Below are 16,504 nucleotides of genomic sequence, written 5' to 3' on the forward strand. Positions count from 1 at the left end.
TTTCACAAATTTCAACCCTGATAAGAAAGGACTCTCCAGCCAGGGCAATGTCTCCTATGGGCACAGTCAGCTTCCACCACCGATTTTTTGGTTTATCAGATGATAGCACCAAGAGGAGTTTTTCTGCAACTCCCAATAACTGCAGTAATTATTCAACACAAAGGAAATTGGAAGCTTTTACATCAACTTTAGCTAATATCTTCCATTATACAGCACCAAATACTACCAATTAGCTACTGAACTATCAGCCAGCCAAACACAGCAGGCTGAGGGCAGTACCATTCACTGTGAGTTAGCCTGTACTTTGCAGAGTTTGAAAGAAGTCCTGTTTGAGGAACTTTGCTCTGGTGTCTGGGTTCTGCTGCTCACAGCACTGGGACCCACTTCTGATCATAGTTGTAGATGAAGGAATACTTCCCAAGTGCTCTGGGTGAATAAGCACCTGCAAAGACAGACATGCATTAAGGAAAAGAAAAAAAAAAAAAAAAGAGAGAGAGAGAGAGAGAAACACAGCAGTGTGTGAGTTGAATTTTGCAAGAGCTCTGGTATCCACAGTGCTGGGTGGAGGGCTCTGCTGTTCAGCTGTACAAATAACACCCAGTTTCTATGTCTTTATTCATGTTTATTCATTCCTTGCATCATCAACCAAACAGCTGAGGATCTTGGTGTGTGGTGTGATTCTCCATCACTATGAAGGGAAAAACAGCATCCTGTGTTTTGTTAAAACACCCACACATCATGTTTGGAGATTCCCTGGCACCATGTTGGATATCGGAAAGGATCAAAGACACAGGAAACTGAAACTGTTTGCATCTGTTTCACAATGTAGAAAGCTTTAACGAAGGCACTGAGAGGTCCCCTCCACTCTGCTTTTTCACATTTTTCCTGAAAAAATCTTTGGATTTGTATAAAATTTCTTATTTATGAGAAAGGTACTAAAATCCTCAGCCTGTGTGAATGTCCTGGTATCTTCTGTAAAGTGTCTCTGGCCATAGAATTAGTTTTGTGCTAACATTTGGTGTACACAGACTTTGGGGTAGCTTTAGTATGTTGAAGGTTGTCTTGACTGTAAATTTAACTGTGACACCTATGTAAGGGATTGCCCAGATTTCCTGAAACACTGAGACACTGGCTCCAAAGGAGCCCAGGCATCAACAACTGGTGAATAACCAGCCTTTATTAAAGTTGTTGCTTTTTATCAGCTACCAGCTGATTTAGTTCTGAAGTATTTTACCTTCCTCTAGTTCTATTCGTTTTAGTCTAGTGCTGAGTATTTCTGTACATATTGTGTGTTCTTGTGGGCAAGGGCTTAAGTCACCTCTAATCTCATGACTTGGAGTTTCAATTCTATGGAATTTTCTTCCCCACTTTTCAGACTGGGCTTGAAAGGAGATCTGTATGTGTTTGTTGTTGTTTTTTTCCTAACAACAGAGAGAAGACTGCATGCATGCTTATGTGATGATGGTGTATCCTTGTCCTTTTCATGCAGTACCATGGTATTTCATAGGTTTCTAATCAATTTGGCATGAAGGACTGATGAAAATGACAGATGGCATTTCTTCACCATCTGCAAAAGGTATTTGTAGCCCATTCCCTTCCTCTTTAATTAACTTGGTAACCATCCTTAGTAATTTTGGGCCAGATTTTCAGCATAAATAAACTGGCCTAGCTCTGTACCTTTAACTGAGACAGACTAATTTACCCTGGCTGGGGATCTTGTCCTAGCTTAGTCAGCAGAACGGCTCTCAGGGAGCTGGCATGTTGACACAGCACCTTGCAAGTCTGGGATATGATCTGGATGGAGCTCCAGTAAAGCCCATTACCCCAGTTTGTGCTGCCTCAAGGGCCCTGGAGAGACTAATGCAACCAGCATGTTCTCTTGCTCGCTGTGGCTGGTAAGAATTCTGTATCTGGGAAAGTTCATACGTTAGAAATAATAGCAGTATTGCTATTGACTGCTTTTCCAGTCCTTTGGTAACCACCTAGAAGAACTTTAGAATGTTAGAAGAAATAAACAGGACAAGAACTATGAGTATTAACTGAAAAAAATAATGTTACTTATGCCTAGAAGCAATCAGCCAATGGGATACATACAGACTGGGCAACGAGACGCTGGAGAGCAGCCCCACAGAGAGGGATCTGGGTGTTGTGGTTGACAGCAAGTTGAATATGAGCCAGCAGTGTGCCCTGGCAGCCAGGAGGGCCAGCCATATCCTGGGATGCTTCAGGCACAGAACTGCTAGTCAGTCGAGCGAAGTGATCGTCCCGCTCTACTCTGCGCTGGTGCAGCCTCACCTCGAGTACTGTATGCAGTTCTGGGCACCACAGTACAAAATGGACATTAAACTGTTGGAGAGTGTCCAGAGGAGGGCGATGAAGATGGTGAAGGGCCTAGACGGGAAGACGTATGAGGAGCGGCTGAGGTCACTGGGCCTGTTCAGGCTGGAGAAGAGGAGGCTGAGGGGGGACCTCATCGCAGTCTACAACTTCCTTGCGAGGGGAGTGGAGAGGCAGGTGACCTATTCTCCATAAACACCAGTGATAGGACCTGCGGGAACACTGTTAAGCTGAGGCAGGGGAAGTTTAGGCTGGATATCAGGAGGAGGTTCTTCACAGAGAGGGTGGTTGCACACTGGAAGAGGCTCCCCAGTGAAGTAGTCACTTCACCGAGCCTGTCTGAATTTAAGAAGCTATTGGACTGTGCACTAAGTCACATGGTCTAAACTTTCGGGTAGACCTGTGTGGTGCCAGGAGTTGGACTTGATGATCCTTATGGGTCCCTTCCAACTCAGGATATTCTATGATTCTATGATACATTCCACCCAGTCTGAGCTGAGCTCTACCTTTGCCCCATGACTAGCTCCCTACCTGTATATGAAAGAACTGCTCTGCACAAGGACACTTCAGCAGGATTTGTACCTGTATCTGCCTCTCTTATCAGCGCTAATGTCAGAGGGTAAAAATGCGGGCATGATTCCTGGTGCATGTTGTCCCTTTGCCATTGAGGAACAACTCCCACTGCAAAAGCACTGCTGGCAGGGGTGAGGCAGGGTCCACCGGTACTGGCTGGACAGACTGATGGCAATTGTACCCATGCATGTCACTGGAAGTCAGCCTGGTGTGTTTAACCCATTCCTCAATAGCGGTGTGTCCCTCCTACCTCTTCACCATATGCTTCCTGATTGCAAGCTACTGGGCATGTTTCTTTTCTTGTTTTACTCAAGTTTAGATCAGGAAAAATCTGGCAAAGCCTGCTGAGGACAGAACAGCCAGAGGGTTATAAAACCAAAGAGACTGTGCTGAGGTGCTGTGTAATATTGCTCTCCAGCTGGGACATGGAGGCTTTCTCTAGCTTAAGAGGATGTTGTTCCTTTCCTGTTCTCTTGTTCCAAGTGCTCTTCTCTCCCAATTGATCAGAAAAGTATTGCAGATTAAATGTCTGTTGCACCAACAGCCAGAATTATGTGGTAGTTTTACACACGCACTGTAACTCTAAGAACCTGTTTGTCAAAGGCACTGACAGCTGGTGATATTTTAATGGCCTTTACTTTGAAAACATGTGTTTTTCTATCTTGCCTTTAAAAAATAATACTGTAAAATATGGAACAGCGGGTTGGTTATAGCGCTGGTAGTCAGGACTCTAGTCTGCTTCAGCCATGTTGCTGTTGTGCAATAGAGATCAATTTAGCCCAGATTTTCAATACTAGACCAGTGAAAGGTAGCAGGGGACACTATGCTCTGATCTAAAAAGGATTTAGCTGTTTGGTGCTCATCATAAACCTACTGTCACAATTTCCAAAAGATCCTATATGACACGTACTACTGAGCAAGGTGCCTTTTAGAAATGGTGTGTCTACATGCCTTTGAAGGTGGGCTCTCCAATTTCTGTGCTTTGTTTCCTTCCTGTTGAATGGGCAATAGTGCTGTTTAGTCACATCTCTAGGCCTCACATCTCTAGCAGTGAGAAGTACTTCAGAATAATTCTTATTTTTACCTGGTCCAGGGAACCCTTCCTGTGATCCACTCCCCATCCATCGCTCTGTGTTTGAGACAAACACAGCACTTGAGCAGTTTTGCTTTGGACATCCTCTGTAATCCACGAGGTTGTACTGCCCAGGCCCAGGTGAATCTTTACAAGGTGGGATTGCTGGAGCAGTGTCAAGCAGAATTTCTTCTGTCAGGAGAGAAGAGGCTTAAGGAGCTTGTCCCATAGTGGTGGACTTTTGTCAGGAAATAAAAGCTGTTGTTTCTGTCAGGTGCCAGGGAGAGGTCTGTGCAGACTTGTCAGTGGTCCAGCTTCTGCAGAGACCTGGCTGCTCAGCTGCTCCAGAGTAAGACAGCACTGAAGCCAAAGCAACAATGCCAAATAACTCCAGCTGGGAGTTCCTCCCATTCTCTTCCACTGATTGAAACAGGAGAAGGTGCAGGCTCTAACCCCAGCAGCTGGGTGTGAAGTGTTTTTGTGTCTTCTGATGGTACACACTGGCAATCTTCTCTCCTCATATTTAATTTGCCCTTCCCTCTAGCCCTCTGTCCTTATCAAATGCCACTTGGCATTGCTTCCCTCCCAGCCTACAGCTTCCCACTCTTTGTACAAAACCCCTGCTAAAAGATACAACTGCTGAGAGATGTAGTAGATACACCTGTTGAGTAAGGAGCACTGTGGGCCTTCTCATGTTCTCATTCTTTTCCGTGGTCAGGAATTTATTGTTGATCTTAATCTTAGGCCAGGCAAAGTCACTGCATGGTGACAATACATTTACTTGAACAATTTGCTGATAGGCAGATTTATTTGCCTTCTCATAAGGATATGAAGGGGAAGGAGTTTCCTTTCATGCCTTTAATCCCTTTGAAACAAGTGGTAGGATAGGATACGTGGGAATAGCAATTCTGGCTTGAAGAAGTACTTGAGAGTTTTATTAAGCCTCCTTCCAGCTCTACTTCCCACCATAGCAGGGGCTAGCAAAATGTACACAATTTATCCCCTAGGTTGTACTGCTGTGAGCAACCCTCACTGTCCTGCTCATTGGTTCCTGGATTTGACCCTTTATGCCCAGTGTTACTCTGGGGGTGAGTTTAGGCACTGGCAATGCAAAAGAAGCAAAGCCTCATGCTTAAAATCCCTGCCTGGGCTACAAAAGCTGAATGATCTTTTTCCAGGTTATGTGTGCTCTGGCTTCTTACTCTGTAAAATGGGGGTAAGATACTACCCCTACATCATAAGGGTGGTGCAGTATTTAATTACTGTTTGTAAATGACTGAGAGATCATATGATAAAGGTACCTCTGATACACTGCTCCAGGATATTATCAGCCCACACTCCCCTTCAAGGCAATGCCCTGTAACACTTCAATCTGTGAGCTAGTTCCTGTAAATCTGTGGCAATAACTGGCCAAATTGGACCAGGCAATAGAGTGGGATACTGTGGGATCACTCCGCTGTCTGACCTTATTTCAGATGTTGCATGAAAGTGGCATGTCTTCCAGAGCTGGACTTACTTGAAAGGAATTTTCTTTGCTTCCCTGGTGGGTTTATGTGGCTGATAGACTGTGGGCTCTGCAGTAATTCTGTCTGTCCTTGTCAGGTGGGAGGTCTTTGACTTGAAGCAAGATGTTATACCCTTGGTAGACACCTTGGTGAGGGAATCGTTGAAGTTGTAGTGACCTACAAAACATACAGGAAAGGGATGTAAATACCAAACATGGCTGCAACACTGATGCTGAGAAATGAGAGTGCAACAGTCAGTGAATGTAACAGAAGGAAAAAGAACCGGTATAACAGGACTGAGTGGGGAAATCAGTTCTGGATTTAAGAAGTGCTGTCCTGGGCATAGCTTATTTCGAGGGACACTGATAAGGCAACACCAAACTTTGTCTTGAGCATAGGCACAAATGGAGACATTAGCAATTTTAAAGAATCAGACAGGAGGAGAACTCGCATGTGATATAACTTTGCATGATAATATGTGCCTTCATGCTCTGGATCTTAAACCTCAACAGGCTATGGGCCAGGAGTAGGCTTCTTTTGCAGCTAGAGTACTGTGGAGCTTGGTACATTATACACTAAAGTGGATTCTCCAGAAGCCTCTGGCATTTACACAAGAGTTGCACATTTTTTTTAGTGATTACTTAAGGCTACTCAAAACTGTCAGGATAGCTTCTGGAATGTTGTCTCAGCAGAGACTCAATGGGGTCAACCCATAGCACTTGGAAGAGAGGCACACTGGCGTTCTGACACCTGCTTGAATCTCATATGCCTTGAGAAGCTCTGAGTGACCTGAATTTGTGTGCAATGGTGCTCTGCACCTTGACGGAACAGAACCAAAATCACCAGCAACATATTTCTTCCAGCTCAAGGCTCATGTATATGGAGAAGGCTATTTTCCAATTTCTTCCAAATTTAATCCTCTTGTTTGGGACACAAACACTGCATGGACAGAAACATTGTTGCTTTGCTTGCAGAAATCCATAGATGTCTGTTTCAGAAAAAAAGAAAAAGGGCTTGTGAATTTCTTTAATTGACCTAACATGTGGGTAATTACCAACAAAGGAAAACCCACATTTAAAATCCAGTTGTCTCCATCATGAATTATTCTAATGATGCAACTGTAGGTGGTATTAGGACCAAAATATTGGAGTACTTACCAATTGTAGGTAGGTCTCTTTGTGATAGCCCAGCATGTAAAGGTTGCATTTACACACACACTGAGGACATGAAACTCATTAAGAAAATGTGGCTTTTGGCTTTAATTGCTATCTCCAGACTTCTCCAATGTCAGCTTTGTGTCTTGTTTGGATCAAACTGCTGACTGAGCCCAGAATTTGAGGTGGCGCTGCCAAGACACTAAAGGCCATCTGCAAGACAGCCCCTGGAAAGTGCTGCATTGAAAAGGGGCTGTCTCAGTGGCTATCACTGCTGGGACTGCAGTGTGGGCTAGTGGCCTTGAACTAAGCACGACTTGAAGAATCTACACTTCAGTTCATTCAAGCCTGCAAATAATGCTGGAGTGGTTGTGCCCTCCTGCAGCTTGCACCAAGCTTGGTGTGCAGCACTGCAGTTCTACTGCTAGCAGTCCCCAAGCTACTTAACTTGGACAGAGGTGCCAAAAGTCCCTGGGGAAGAAGGTCATGCTGCTCTCGTGGAGTACTCAGCTATTTGCCACACTCACTGCCCAGATACATGCTGCAGCTCTTGTACAGAATATACATAGGAACACATTTAATTCACAGCTCCTAAGGAGCTCACACTCAAAGAGAAAATTGGTCCCAAAGCTGAAGATAGCTTTGAGGACAACTTAGGATATTGTTTTCTTGTTGCTCACTCATTTTCCCCAGAATATTTGTCAATTTTCATCTGTCACTGCCTTAAAAACAGATGCTACAGTTCCTAGACAAAAGTTCCTTTTTGCCTAAGAGCAGTGGCTGCATAAAGAGTGCAGGATCTGGCCTTCTTTTTCTTCTCAGATGTCTCTTTGTGTATAGTCATAAATTATCAGACACTGCCATCTTTTAAATAGATAGTTTCCTGTTCTGCTTCTTGTAGGTTAGATAGTATCTCCTACAGTAAATCATGAGTCAGTGATTAATTCAAGAAGGCCATTCCCAGAAGCAAATTCTTACAATGTTAAAAATAATATGATGTGAATCCATTATACAATGATATAGAAAATAATTATGGCCTGCAAACTAGTTTAATCAACTTAGAACATGCTGGGGCAGATACTCAGCTGAAGTGAGTCATCATAAGAAAGTTCACAGTCTTAGTGTATAGGTTGTACGGGAGAACACAATTACTCCATGTCAGCTGAGTCTCAGTAACTCTGTATGTGTGCTCTTTGCACACCCAAATTGTGAGGCAAGACAAGTTTGTTTAAGATACCTTTGCTGATGTTTAAACTGTATCAAATTACTTTATAAAAGCATGAATTGCTTCAAGAACATGCATGCAGCCAGTTAAGATGTCTCAGCTGATGAGTAGCAATTTATTAAGCTTATTAAATTGTGTCGTATTCATTCTGCCATAAACAGCTATGCAATGTCATCAAATGTTATGAAGAGTCAACATGTTCTGCCTCAATCACAGTGGATGTATCGTGCACCAAAATATGATTTGAAAGGGAAAAGTTCAGTAGGAAATGGCTGCAATGTAGACATTCTGTGCAGAAAAAAAATCTCTCTAAAGAATAATAAAATCTGAAAGTAAATGTGGCTAATGCAAGACAACACTGAAAGGACAAAGAAGTCCATTAGCTGTGTGCATATTATTATAAACTATCTGATAGTTGTTAATAACACTTTGTGTTTTGTTATCATCTTCCATATCTCAAAACACACTCTGAATTCCTGTGGACTAAGGCTTGCAACACCCCAGTGAAGCCTGGTCACCGTGGCAGGGGTCAGGAGCATCAGGCATGGAAAGTTAAGTGACTTATATAAGGGTGAATCAGGAGGAGGTTCAGGAACTGAACCTAAGGGCTAGGTCCTCAGCTGAGGACCTTCCACAGCAAGTGGAAGGGCCCAGCCAATTACATTAGTTGAACATACTCAGACCTGATTCCCAGCTCTGAGGCTGAAACTCAAAACCAGTACCTGTTAAAGATGTAAAATTCACCTGCCTTGAGCTTCTTGGCAGAAGTTCCCTGTAGCCAACCAACACAGACTAGATTTCTAGAATGAAAACTCACAAGATGTGGTGGGGTCTTCCAGTATCAAAGCCAGTGATGTGGCAAGAAGGGCAGAGGTTGCCACCATCACAGGGTTAGGGATGTATTTTTCCTCCCTTCGTATTGAAAAGTTACTGCCTGGCGTTTCACAACACCTTGGGGTACACCTGCGGCATGGTCAGAAGTGAGATGGCAGATCATGCAGAAATACCTGAGCTAGGTTCATGCTCATTCATTTAGATACTGAGTGCAGTGGAACAGACCTCAGAACCATCAGGAACAGGGTAAGTATTTAGTGCAAAGCGCTGGGCTGTTACAGCTACCTTGAGAGCTGTAGCCAAACTAGCTCAGTTACAGCTAGTTCCAGTATTTTCTGGAACTTCATAGCATCACCTGCAACATCAAATATGACTTCACCAGCATTACATGTTAGCAGTGCCCTGCTGCCTGCCTTGTCTTCCCTTCCAAATCTCCTTACATGGTATTGATTGGGGGCTGGAGGAGGGATTTTCTCATTCTTCCTAGAAATAGGTTGTTGAAACACACTAGAGTTTCCCACTCTAAAGTCTCATCTGGACTGAAAATATGATAGGATGTTGTAGGCATTCACAGCTGGGTAACTGGAGATTTTCTTGAGTGCAGTGCGTGGAACCTGGAAAAAGAGGGAGAATAGAAATTGTCAGCAGCTGAGCTGAAAAGAAATTGTGAAATGACTGAGGCCTTGGTATTTACCAAATGTAATTTTTAAGGACAAATCACCTCTAGCATTTTAAAATAGCAGAAACTTTGGTATGCAGCACTCACAGTTGCAAGTTCTGTGAGATTAAATGGGGATGAGAATGACTTTTTCAAGTAAAAAGCTTTGCTGATTTCTTCTTTTGGGGGGGGCGGATGCTCATCAGCTGGTAAAAGATTTTTTTTTATTTTTTTATTTTTAAAAAGTCTTGTGTTACAGAGAACAGATCCAGAAATTATGCACTTTAGCTATAAATTTCAGATAGCCTAGTACAGTGCTCTCAATGAGTCCACAAAGCATGTGTGTATGTATCCTCCTTTACACTTCTGTAAGTTAACAACAGCTCTGCCAATTTGGTTTGCAAAGATTCATGCAAGAGGAAAAAGGACCACCTCTGGGTGAGACTGAGCAGAAAAAAAATCAGCCCCATTGGAACCTGAATTCAAAAGAGAACAAAAGATGAAAAAGCAGCTTAGAATAGCTGTGGGACTTCCACTTTAATTATAACTGTCCGATGACAGTGAAAAATGATTTTCCTTCTTGGCTGGATTTTAGAAACATCCCCAGTACAACCCTAAACAGACACTGCAGACAGGCAACAGAGTAGGTTAAAGACCAGATCCGCGCTCACCTGAAGTCATTACAAAGGGACTATGTGATTTTAGCAGCTTTGGAAATCAGTCTGAAATAAAATGCTTCCTCTTACCAGTGAAGGAAAGTATCCAGTTCCTTTCTTTGACAACAGAATCACAGAATCACAGAATAGTCTAGGTTGGAAGAGACCTCCAAGATCACCGAGTCCAACCTCTGACCTAATGCTAACAAGTCCTCCACCAAACCATATCACTAAGCTCTACATCTAAACGTCTTTTAAAGACCTCCAGGGATGGTGACTCAACCACTTCCTTGGCAGCCTATTCCAGTGACTAACAACCCGTTCAGTAAAGAAGTTCTTCCTAATATCCAACCTAAACCTCCCCTGGCACAGCTTGAGCCCATTCCCCCTCGTCCTGTCACCAGGCACGTGGGAGAACAGACCAACCCTCACCTCACTACAGCCTCCTTTAAGGTACCTGTAGAGTGCAATAAGGTCACACCTGAGCCTCCTCTTCTCCAGGCTAAATAGTCCCAGCTCCCTCAGCCGCTCCTCGTAAGACTTGTTCTCCAGACCCTTCACCAGCTTCGTAGCCCTTCTCTGGACTCGCTCGAGCACCTCCTTATCCTTCTTGTAGCGAGGGGCCCAAAACTGAACACAGTACTCGAGGTGCGGCCTCACCAGAGCCGAGCACAGGGGGACAATCACTTCCCTGGACCTGCTGGCTACGCTGTTTCTTATGCAAGCCAGGATGCTGCTGGCCTTCTTGGCTGCCTGAGCACACTGCTGGCTCATATTCAGCCGACTGTCAACCAATACTCCCAGGTCCTTCTCTGCCAGGCAGCTTTCTAACCACACATCTCCCAGCCTGTAGCTCTGTTTGGGGTTGTTGGGCCCCAGGTGCAGGACCCAGCACTTGGCCTTGTTGAACTTCATACAGTTGGCCTCGGCCCATCGGTCCAGCCTATCCAGATCCTCCTGCAGAGCCTTCCTACCCTTGAGCAGATCGACACACGCACCTAACTTGGTGTCATCTGCAAACTTATTGAGGGTGCACTCGATCCCCTTATCCAGATCATCGATGAAGATGTTGAAGAGGACTGGTCCCAGTACCGAGCCCTGGGGGACTTCACTAGTGACCAGCCTCCAACTGGATTTGACTCCATTCACCACAACTCTCTGGGCCCAGGCATCCAGCCAGCTCTTAACCCAACGAAGCGTGCGCCAGTCCAAGCCATGAGCAGCCAGTTTCCTGAGGAGAATGCTGTGGGGAACGGTGTCAAATGCCTTACTGAAGTCAAGGTAGACCACGTCCACAGCCTTTCCCTCATCCACTAAGCGTGTCACCTCGTCATAGAAGGAGATCAGGTTCGTCAAGCAGGACCTGCCCTTCATAAACCCATGCTGACTGGGCCTGATCGCCTGCTTGCCCTGCAACTGCCGCACGATGACACCCAAGATAATCTGCTCCATGAGCTTCCCTGGCACTGATGTTAAACTAACAGGCCTATAGTTCCCCGGGTCTACCCTCTGGCCCTTGTAGATGGGCGTCATGTTTGCTAGCCACCAGTCAAGTGGGACCTCCCCTGATAGCCAGGACTGCTGATAAATGATGGAAAGCGGCTTGGCCAGCTCTTTCGCCAGTTCTCTCAATACCCTCGGGTGGATCCCATCCGGCCCCATCGACTTGAGTACATCCAAATGCTGTAGCAGGTCACCAACCATTTCCTCTTGGATTGTGGGGGCCACATTCTGCTCCCCATCCCCTTCCACCAACTCAGGGTACTGGGAGTCCAGAGAACAACTGGTTTTGTTCCTATAGACTGAGGCAAAGAAGGCGTGCTGTTGATCTCTGGAGACTGATGAGTGACATTATACCTGGACCTGGACTTTCACTCTAGCAAGAGAAGTATCACACATGTTGAGCAAGCTGTATTGATCACCTCTCTCTTGGGGCAAAGGCAATGAAATACAGGCATAGGCTCATACTGATGCTAATGGGACAGCTCCTTTCCCCAGTACCTCAATGCTCTTAATCTTTCTAAACACAGACCAAAACACACCAATTATTTTAGAAATCACTCTGAGAACAGTGATGCTGGAACAGGGCAATAGTCCATACAGTCCATATATATCTGTATGTATCTAACAACTTTTAAACCTTGCTTACAATTGGTCTTACTGGCCCATATGGTTATGACTTCTATAAATGAACTACTATTCTTTTTTTTTAAGTTTGTGTATCTGTTGCTCCAAACAGCTTCAATCGTAAACTACCATCCCGGTCTACAAATGGAAAATGAACACTGTTTTTATATTTACTTTCTTCTTTCAGGTTCTATTTTTATTTTATGCCGATATAATGTTTCATATGATATGAGAGAGCTACTTTTTTTTTCTTAATAATCTCATACATTTCAAGCCATCTCATTTACCTTCTCTCTAAGTCAGTCTTTGCTGGGACCTTAATGGTTTTATCTCTTATTTGTAAACTGAGTCTATTTCTGCCATAGCCTTTTTTAGAGTTAGAATATCCAGAACTGAACATAACATTCTAGCAGGATAGATGATGGTAGTATCATATTTCCTTTGCCATTTTCCAAGCTATCTCTTGCACCCCTTAATTTTATGCTTAGATCATAATTGTGCATTGAGATGTCTTTATCATTTCAAAATTACAACCTTATGCTCTGATTTATGCTGTGTTTCAGATTAGCCCATGTGGTACTTCTACAATATCAAACTTACATGAGGAGATTTCTGAAGATGTGATCTGAGGGCTTGTCCACATGGAGGAGGCAGAGATCCTGAGCTACCTGTTTTTTATCAACCCCAAAAGTAGAAGCAGAACAGTCACTGCACTGCTCTGGTCTTTGGCTTGCATCTCCACGTGGCCCTGCTGTGTGGAAGTTCTGCCACATACTTGAGGCTCTCCAACATGTGCTCCATGGACAAGATGGTTGTGCTGAGCTAAGCAAGTTTGGTCCAATTTGCTAAAACCAGCTATTAAATGGGTTTCCAGAGGGTTTCCAGAGCAGATGAAAAAACAAAAACAACAACAAAAACAACACACACACACACACACACACACACACACACACACACACAAAAAAAAAACAAAAAAAACCTGCATCTGCAAGCTCAATTACCTGGTGTTGCCCAGGCTTGGCTGCTCCTGCTGACCAGCCTGCTGTGGCTTGGATGGAATCCCATGCTCAACCCTGTCCCATAAAGGGGAGTTACTACTCTGACAGCACATTCTTGATTAGTACCTTCCAGGACAGCACGTGTCAGGGAAACAACTACAGAGCCCTTCTCCCATCCACTGCATCTAGCTCTGGTTTGGCATGCACATCATCACGTCAGTGTTGTTGAATGTAGTTGGAGATTAGACATCTACACACCCTTGGAAATTTACCTCCTGCTACAGTGACTGCACACCTCTGTGTCCTTTGGATACTTTAAACTATATTCTGGTAAATATAAGGGAGGATTTAGCTGTGTGGTAGATCCACCAGAAATGCCTTCCAAACTCCAGTGTTCAGGTACCTGTGCGGCTGTGTGAATACAGTGGTAAACTGGCACAGTTACAAAAGTGGGTCAACTCACTTGTTAATTATTCCAGGTCAGTTAGTAAGAAGCAAATAAGCTCTCTACATTGCCTACATTACAGGTGGGTAAACTTCGTGTACTGGTAAACTTCATTTATCCCTGACTACCCTGCTAAAGGAATGTGCCCCAAAATGGCTTGTGCTGAAGAGAACACAAGCACTGATGGAGGAAAATAAGTCAGTAGCTGCAAAAAGGTCTAGTATTAAGCGACCTAATGCTTCCCCTCCCCTACCTAGCACAGTAACTTTTCTCTAGGGTAAAGCTTAAGAAAAAATCAACCAAGCCCTTGTACAGCTTGTGGTTTGGCTTCCTGCCTGCTCTGCCCTTCAAGCAGGAAATTCTCAAAGGGAAGGGAGTGCTTTGTGAAGCTACCTTAAGACTCTGCCTCTTCTCTTTTACTCAGAACTTAGCATCAGGTCATCTGGAACTCCTGGAAGCTGACCAGACAGACTGATGGCGCCTACAGAAGGCTTTTAAGCAACTTCTCTACCTTGATCATTTTCCCTCATCTTTTGTCCTTTACGTCCTTGATTGTTGTTATCTAGTCCCGAGATAATATGCTCCTGATATCACTAAGATGGGAGAGACAAGCAAGAAGGAAGAGATCAAAGGAAGGAGAAGAAAGAGAGGATGCCAAAGGCAAAAGAAGAAAGAGGGAAGAAGCCAAATACTTCCGAGATTTACCTACTTTACATACCTGGGACCCAAAGCTTTATAAATTCTGAATATACTTAGTTTTAAATTCTCTTCAGTTTTTTTAGTTCTGATGTTACCAAATAGTCACCAGACCACAGGAAACAGTCAGCGGGGGCCATGGGCATCCTCTTTCCACCAGCAGAAGTTGTAGCTTGAAAGCTGCATCCAGAAAGCCCAGGAGGCCCATGGCACCTCTCTGAGTGTTGGCTGGATTTGAAAAGAAACCCTTCATAGTACAGGCTGCGAAAACAATATGGTTTTAACATATCTTTCTGCTTCCCTCTGCTGGCCAGATAACGTATACCAATGTAATTCCTACAAATCAGGGAAGGATCAGGGTGAAGAGTATCAAAAGGTAGAAGGGGTCATATTCTCCTATCATTATACAAGTGTTAACTCTACTGATTTCTTTGAATTTGCTATAATACATGCAAGGTATATGTTTGTGTCTATGAAGGTTCAAGATTGGAAAAGGGACCAGGGACAAAGCTGGGTGGGTGAGAGGTAGGGAGACAGTAAAGACAAGGGTAATATATGTGGAGTAATTTCAAGGTTTAAATTAGTAACACTGCTTTACCATTTACTTCATACTGCTAAGAGTTGTGATTACAAAGCAAATTTAACAACTGTAATCTAGACTTAGTTGCTTATTTGCCATAATATATTTTTAGTTGCGGTTTAGTGTTTAGGTTTTAGTTTTTTATTATGAGGACATGAACTTCAAACATTTTTATTATTCACCTGGTTATACTGAAATCGCTTTGATTGAGAATTAAATCCCTTTTTTTTTCTGAGTTTGAGATTACCTTACAATGGTGCTTATAAGGACTGGAGGAAATCTGGAAACCTAGAAGGAAGAGCCAATAATAACAAAATTCTGAATATGAAGATACAGGAAGAATGTAACTACAACAAAAGTTTAGTTTAAAAGTTTAAAAAGAAATAGGATGTACAAGTTAAGGGCACATCTAACATTAATGGTTTATACAAGAAACCAGCAGTCATTTCTGCATTTATTTAAAAAGCAAAGGGAAAAACAAACACTGAAGCACTAGTGTTAATAAATTGGCTTGATGGGTGACTCAGTGCTGTTTAATCACTTTTGCAGATTTTCCTTATTTACTGAGTTAAGCAACTCAACATCTCCCCTCAGGGCACTGACCGTCTCCAAAATCAGAACCTGAAGGCAGAGGCCAAGGACGCTGGGTCCAGCCAAACTCAGGCCTAGTGCCACCTGAAACGTGCCACGTTCTGCAGGCCTGCGCTCACAGGCCTTGTCCTGGCCGTGCTGCAGCTGCCACGAGGCAGGGAGTGAAGGCAGGCAGGTTCTCCAACTGCACAGTGTCACCACCTTATGGTGACAAAACCACCGATACTTCATCGAGTTGGGATCGGTGTGGTTACTGCCAGACGCAGAGCTGCACTGCAACAGCGCTGCAGTGCTGAACAGTACCGTGAGCTCCGTGAAAATATGTGTGTGCAATACTGAACTTCAACCTCGGTGAAAATGTGCGTGTGCTTCTGAGCAGGGGAGGCGAGGCCGCAGGACGAGCTCTGGGCTTGGAGGCAGGTGGAGTGGGGACAGGAGGCGGTTGGCGTGACAAGTCTGTTGGTGCGGGACAGGAGGCGGCTCGTGAGGGGACGGGAGGCGGTTACGGTGACAAGGGAGCCAAGCGCGGACCTCCCGCGGCCCGGAAAGCACGCAGCGCCGGAGGGCCGGGGCTCGGCCGCGCTCCGTGCCCTTGTGCCGGGCCGGACGTCCCCAGGAGGGCAAACGGGGGCCTGAAGCCTCCCGGCGGCTGGGCCCTCCGCGCTCCCGTAGCTCCCCTCGCGTCGGTCGGTTCCGTCAGCAGCCCCCCGCAGTGCTTAGGGAGAACCCCGTGCCCGTGGGCGGGCCCCTTCCTCACTGTACCTCGAGCTCCGCCGGCGCGGCCGCCCATGGCACAGGGCTGCCGCGCACCCGTCGCGACTCCGCGCCGCCAGGCCCCACAGGGCTGGGCCGGGCCGGGCCGGGCCGGGCCCGCCCCGCCCCGCCCCGCCCCGCCCCGCGGCAACCGGCACCGTGCAGGGGAAGCCCCCGCCTCCTCGCCCGTACAACGGCCCGCCCAGCTCTCCTCCAATCGTCGAGCATGTTTCTCCGAGCCCTCCGGCAGGCACCCAATCGCAGGCGAGTTCTCAGAACCGCCCTCCGCGCGGCTGCTTA

General features: G+C 45.2%; 1 protein-coding gene across 1 annotated transcript; it reads right to left on the reverse strand.

Annotated features, from left to right (window-relative positions):
- Positions 1-306: 306 nt before the first annotated feature.
- On the reverse strand, positions 307-14,114 carry STPG1 (sperm tail PG-rich repeat containing 1). The gene is made up of 6 exons (XM_035345877.1): positions 14,096-14,114; positions 12,783-12,809; positions 5,499-5,664; positions 5,284-5,324; positions 3,995-4,174; positions 307-442 (listed from the first exon to the last, which is right to left on the reverse strand). Exons 1-6 carry the CDS (start codon positions 14,112-14,114, stop codon positions 366-368), a joined length of 510 nt encoding a protein of 169 aa, XP_035201768.1. The 3' UTR covers positions 307-365.
- Between the last annotated feature and the right edge of the window lie 2,390 nt (positions 14,115-16,504).

This window comes from Oxyura jamaicensis, chromosome 23, assembly GCF_011077185.1.
Source record: "Oxyura jamaicensis isolate SHBP4307 breed ruddy duck chromosome 23, BPBGC_Ojam_1.0, whole genome shotgun sequence".
Classification (NCBI taxonomy): Eukaryota; Metazoa; Chordata; class Aves; order Anseriformes; family Anatidae; genus Oxyura; species Oxyura jamaicensis.

Coding starts and splice junctions, on each gene's coding strand:
- STPG1 (XM_035345877.1), bottom strand. Junction 5,665..12,782: donor AGGATCTCTGCCTCCTCCAT/GTGGACAAGCCC, acceptor TATGTTTTGTAG/GTCACTACAACTTCAACGAT. Junction 4,175..5,283: donor CCTGGAGCAGTGTATCAGAG/GTACCTTTATCA, acceptor CTCTCCTGACAG/AAGAAATTCTGCTTGACACT.